Consider the following 6,474-nt stretch of genomic DNA (forward strand, 5'->3'; position numbering starts at 1 on the left):
GAAAGGAAGACAAGGACCAGATCAAGCAGGGCCATACATACCTTATTAAAGAGCATTCACTTGATCCTTTCAGTGCTAGAGACTCAATAAATGGATATATACTTAGGAGTAGCATAGTAAGATTTGGATTTCATATATATCAATCACACAGGCAACTCTGTATTGAGTTGGCCAAAAAGTGTCTTTGGTTTTTCAGTAAAAATAAAAGACACATTTTTCATTTTCACCGAGAACTTTACTGAACAACGTATTCACCATTTTGTTCCACTACATTCTGCCATTTTTCAGGCAACTTCATAATTCCATCTTCCCAAAACTTTTTATTTTTTTGAGAAAAGAACTGTTCCAGGTGCCTTTTACAGTCTTCCAGGGAATTGAAATGTTTTCCATTAAGAGAATTTTGTAAAGACCGAAATACATGGAAATCCGAAGGTGAAATGTCTGGTGACGGCGGATGAATCAGAACTTCCCAGCCAAGCTGTAACAGTTTTTGCCTGGTCATCAAAGTAACATGCAGTCTAGCATTATCTTGATAGAAGATTATGCGCTTTCTGTTGGCTAATTCTGGATGCTTTTTGTCGAGTGCTGCTTTCAGTTAAGTCTAATTGGGAGTAGCACTTGTGGGAATTAATCATTTGGTTTTCTGGAAGGAGCTCATAACAGAGGACTCCCTTCCAATCCCACCATATACACATCACCTTCTTTGGATGAAGACCGACCTTTGGTGTGGTTGGTGGTGGTTCATTTTGCTTGCCCCATGATCTCTTCCATTCCAGTAGCCAATCACATGCAGAAATACAGTCAAGTTTTTTTTCATTAAAGTTATGTGGAACCCAAACATCAAAGTGATTCACATAACCAAGCTGGGGCAATGGATTTTCAACGCTTGATTTGGATTTTTTGAGTATGTTGGCTATCTCACAAGTGGTATAACATTGATTGTTCTCAATTAATGTCTCGATTTGATCCCTATTTGATCCCTATCAACTTCCAACGGTCTACCGGACCATGGAGCACCATCCAGCAAGAAATCTCCAGCAGGAAACTTCGCAAACCACTTTTGACACGTTCGATCAGTCACAGCACCTTCTCTACACGCTGCACGAATCATTTTTTGCATTTCAGTTGCGTTTTTACCTTTCTTGAAATTATAAAACATAATATGCCGAAAATGTTTTTCTTCCATCTTCAATATTAAAATGGCTACACAAAAATTCACCAGCTTTGATAAGTCTTTTTTTTAAATGCACGCTGATATGACAGCCATTACACACAATCTAACAAAATTGTTTCGAATGAAGTTAAAGACAACTAAGTGCTACTAGAGCCATCTTACAGAAAAACACAAACAAACCTTTTGGCCAACCCAATAGATGAATGATTTAAAGGCTATGAAGTTACAGGAAAGAAACACAGAAAAGTGATGTAGTAAAGTGTAAGATAAATGGGATCCGAATAAGAGCAAGGAAGATCAAATGTGCCAAACATTTAAGAGGCAAAAGGGATAGGACTTGGTAATTAATTGAAGGTAGAGGGCAAAATCAAGAAGTGCCAAACACTAGAAGAGGAGAACCCAGTAAAGGAACTGACTTGAAGGAGATGGTGATGAATTCTGTTTGGGATCTGTTTTAATTTGAGGTATCTGGGACATCAAGGCGGAGATGCTTAGCAACTATTGGATATATTGGTCTGAAACTCAGAAAAATATATCTAGAAATACAGAATTGGGATCCGTCAGCACTTGGGTTATATCTAAAATAATAAGAGTTTAGATAAGATCATGTAGGGAGAGAATGTACAATTAGAATAGTGGTAGTTCAAGATGGAACCAAGAAAAATACTAACATTTAAAGGGCAGGTTCAAATAAGAAAGGAAGAAAGGAGGACAGAAAAGGAAGAAAGGAAGAAAGGAGGGAGGAAAGAAGGAAGGAAGAAAGAAAGGAAAAATGAAAGAAAAACATAAGAAGAAAAAGAGTAGTCAGAAAAATTTGAGGAAAATTAAGACAGTCTTATGTCATGCGAGCTGAAAGAAAATTTCAAGGAAGAAATTATTGTCAAAATCAAATGCAAAACATAAGCCTAAAAAATGACCACTGGATTTGGTGATCTAGAAGTCATTGATGATCTTAGCAAGATCTCATTCATTACATGAGATGTAAAACAAACTGCTGTACAATGGGGGGCATCAGAGAAGTAAAGAAGTGAAGATAGGAGACATCACCACTCCTTCGAGAGGTTTCGGTGAAGAGCAAAAAGAGACTGGAAAATACTCCCTAAGAAAATGCTGGGTTAAGGGAGAGTCAGGAAAAGGAGGGTTGTTTCCAGTTCTACCACCATTAGAAATTAAAGTTCTAATACTAATTCTGAGAGAAAAGAGTCTGGCTCACAGACAAAAGGTAGGTGTACATGGTACCTACCAAAAGCTGAGAATTCCATGTACTTAGCAAGAACAGCAAAATTAAACTGTGCCACAGGCCCTCCAATAAGAAGAAATAACAATGATAATACCCAAAGAGATGAGGTCCTGGCTCTGCTGTAGGCCCGTACCCAAGTTAATTTAGTAGCTGTGTGATCTTGGGCAAGTTACTTAGTCCTTTGCCTCTCAGTTTCCTCATCTATAAAGTGGGGATAATAATAGTACTTATAGGTTTTGTAAGAATTAAATAAGATACTGATACAAAATGCTAACAGTGCTGGCTTGGAGTAATACCTCAAATTTGTCTTTGGTGAGGATAACAGACAAAAAGTATATAGTGCCTAAAGAACTTCACTTTTTAAGAGGCATATTTAGTTGTGCATTCATGACAAGTCCTCATGGCATCCTGATTCACAGGTTCATAATTAGCTTAATAAATAGGTCACCATTAGTCCACTTAGGAAAAAAACAAAAGAAAAACAAAAAACAAAAAAACACTGTAGATAAACACATTGCCATATATATGCCTTATATATATGTGTGTGTGTGTATAACTTATAAATCAGTAAAAGTACTTAACTGTAATTTCAAATTCAAAAGAATCTCTTCTTTAGCACTGAGGTACAATTCTCATTAATTTTTGTAACAAAGTATACACTGCAGAGACTTGTTCATCTTTATGTCAAAAATGAATTAAACATAACTCTGAATAGTAATAAGTGCTCTAATGTTGTCTCCCTTTTTAATTTACATGTGCAGTATTCTTTAATGATATAGTACTCAACTCTTCTAGCCAATCCAAAGAGACAAAAAGATTCAATTATTCTCCAGCTCTATAGGCAGTTACATATTTTCTTTTATATCAGAATTCATTATTGCTGAAACAGATAAAAAGACAGCATACAGTAAAAGATCTTGTGATCAATAATCAACGAGTCTAAGGATCTGGGAGAAATGCATAAGAATACATTTAATTTCATAGTATATAGCCTCATTATTGCTAAGAAGAATGCTGTCACCTTTTAAACAAAACACCTGATTTTTGATAAAACAAAGAATAAAAACATCAGTAGATCTCTAGATCAAAATAATGAAAGTACAGGTCGACAGTTAAGATGTCATTAAGTGATCTGAATTGACATGATAATTTAAGAAAACGTCAAGTATGCAGTTTGGTAGTTATAGTAAATGTACACAGTGGCCAAATTTATATTCAGAAATTTCATACACAGATCTTTAAGACAGTAGTATAGTTCCTGCCAAAAGTCCTTAGAATCTTTTTCTCGCAAATAAGTGTATTTAGCAAAAACATTATTTCTTGGATGAATTAACCTAACTTCAAATAAATATACAGTTAAACACCTTCACTGCACATCCTCATTGTCTTTTTTTTTTCTGCTCTATACTTCAAGTACAATAATCCCTAGATTGCCAAAAGCACCAGGAAGCACAGCACTAAAAATATAGAACTGATATTCATGTCTTTGTAAATATTTTACAGATATCAAGCAATTAAAGCCAGGATGTTTGGCTTATAATGTTAATTTTTAAAATTTAATTTGTAACATCACAGTAAGAAAGATGCAACCCTTTTCCTCTGTTTAGTAAATTCTCACTCTATAAAACTGAAACAAAAAAAATGAACCTTTTTTTCCCCTGGAGTACTATACAATGACTGAAAATCATATTACTGGTACTGAAACACTGAAAAACTAAAGTGCCATGTTAAAGATTAAATAGGATTCTCAGGTAAAACACACGTAAAACTCATTTCACATAATTGTATTACTTCCTATCCCAATTTGGTAGTTATTTCAGGTGTTGTAAGTGGTATTTCTCAGTTAATAAAAGGTCAATTTCACCCACTCAGAATAAGCAAAAATATTATTATGCTCTGTGATAAATTAGGGGTAAAATGACATTATGTGTTGAAGTAAAGGGTAGGGTGGCAGGGTAAAGATGATGTTTTTGTCATCCTCCACAAAATAATTGTGCTGGCATTGGAAAAGTCACTACAAAGGAATGAAGGAGTTACCCCAGGTCTGGACTGAGCACCCTGTTTGTACCAATCACTGTCTAGCTACCACTGCTCCTTTTGTGGCAGAGTTAGACCCCTTACAAAGAAGTGATTCTTCGACTGAACCAACAACAACCTAGATTCAACATGTAATGAGAAACACGATTTTTAAATAACTTGAATGAATTTGATTCCTAGTAGAGTCAATGAAACTATCAAGACTAATTAAACAGTTATATAAACACATATCACAGTCATTCCTTATAAATACCCATTTGTATATTCCTGTACATTCATTTCTTTCCCCCTTAACATGACATTGAGCTAAATGTCTGAAGCAATGCAAGTATCTTAAAATGTAAACTTCTATGCAGATAATGCATACCATATCTCTTTAGATAGCAAAAGATAATCATAAGGGAGAAAAATCTACTGTGAAAACTAAGTCCAGGCACTTCCCCTGGATTTCTTTAATTTTTCTACCGGTGTCAGTCAAGAAGCATTTTTTTCACGTCTCTATTGATGGGGTGTTCCTAGGGCAAGACCGGCCCGTACCCAAGTTCATTTTGTAACAGTAGCCTATTACACCCTCCCCCACCTCAACACAGGTTTCCGGTTTGGATGCCCAGAAGTAGTACGGCTCCAAACTGAAGGAGCAGTAAACCAAGCAGGGGAAACCAATAAGAAATTCATCAAATCACCAAATCTAATGACACTCAAGGGTCAGCCGCATCCTGCCTCCTTGTATGCTCAGGATCCCGCTAAAGGAGAAACCTGGGGGCGAGGCTGTTAAGGACTATGTTATCAGAGAGAGGAAGCCAGACTGCCCAGGTGAGGTTGAGGTGGGGTGAGTCAGAAGAGATAGGGTAACAGAAAAGTGACGCACGAGGTAGGTCAAGTGGTTACCTGTGGGGCCACTTGATCCAGCCCCGCCCCCAGGAACAGCAACAAGAATCGCGGCCGGAAGCCCGCAAAATACGCCGGGGAAAGACAGAGCTGGGCCCCTTCGGCCCGGCCTGGAACTCACCATCCACGGTTTTCTTCTTGAAGAGGGACGCCATGGTCAGGGACCGCGCCCGGGCAGCCCGGCTCGGCCCGGTCCGGCCCGCGACTGGGAAAGAACCGGAGGGAAAGGACAGGCCTTTGGAGGGCTCGGGATGGCGGAGCGGATGGGCAAGAGAAGAGGGTGGGGTCTCTAGACAGGACCCGGGGAGGGCGGGTATCCACGAACCCTACCGCAGCGGAGTTGCCCTCAGCTCAGGTGACCGTGAACTAAGACACTTTTTGGAGAAGTCACTTGCAGGCAGCGCCTGCGCGATCTGCGCGCGCGCCTGCGTACTGCGGCGCCTGAAGCTGCAGCCGCTGCCCTCAGTTCAGCTGCTGCCCGCTCTCCTGCTTGCAGCGTCCCAGTGTGATGAATCTTGCGAGGCTAGAGGTGGTAGCAGTGCGCAGGAGACTGCGGGCTGTGTCAGGTAGCTTCTAGGTGCGGATTCCGTGCTGAATGCTGACAGAGATGAGCCTTACTTAGCGCTCTTCTTGCCCCGGAGAAGCTGGAAGTAAGGGGGTCCCCAGAATCCTAGGACAAGCGTGGGTCGTCCTGGAACCAGTTGATTTACGACCATCCCCTTGCTGTCTGTATCAAGGCATTCATAAGTGCAGGGGCTGGTATTAATGCTGAGGTCCGATCCCCGGTGGTGTTTGTCTCGGGAGTTCACGTTCTTTGGGGCCCTGACTTGCTCAGCGGTCTCTCCGACGCCACCCACGCAGCCCCCTGCCGGACCCGAGGCGCTCACTGCAGCCCTGAGCCCGAGGCTCTGACCACCAGGTGTGGGTCTCCGGGGATCAGGTTTCTAGGCTTGGGAGTGGCGGGGGAGGAAGGGAATGGGGAGCAGCTTCCTTAAGGCAACATTTTTTATTTAATGTTCTTGACTGGAAACATGAAAAAAATCCATACACATTTGTTGTATACCGGTTTAAATGTCTCCAACTCTATTTCTTTAATATCTCAACTTCTTGTAATTGCTCAAGGAAAATTTATGGC

General features: G+C 40.1%; 1 protein-coding gene across 1 annotated transcript in view; it reads right to left on the reverse strand.

The window, feature by feature from the left end:
* The window catches only part of CHMP2B (charged multivesicular body protein 2B), a 29,692-nt gene extending 23,938 nt beyond the window's left edge, over positions 1 to 5,754 (reverse strand). The window contains exon 1 of the mRNA XM_032631441.1: positions 5,461 to 5,754. Within this exon, the coding sequence (XP_032487332.1) occupies positions 5,461 to 5,494 (34 nt within the window). The 5' untranslated portion in view covers positions 5,495 to 5,754. The remainder of the gene's footprint in view (positions 1 to 5,460) is intronic.
* Between the last annotated feature and the right edge of the window lie 720 nt (positions 5,755 to 6,474).

This window comes from Phocoena sinus, chromosome 4, assembly GCF_008692025.1.
Source record: "Phocoena sinus isolate mPhoSin1 chromosome 4, mPhoSin1.pri, whole genome shotgun sequence".
In the NCBI taxonomy this organism is placed as follows: Eukaryota; Metazoa; Chordata; class Mammalia; order Artiodactyla; family Phocoenidae; genus Phocoena; species Phocoena sinus.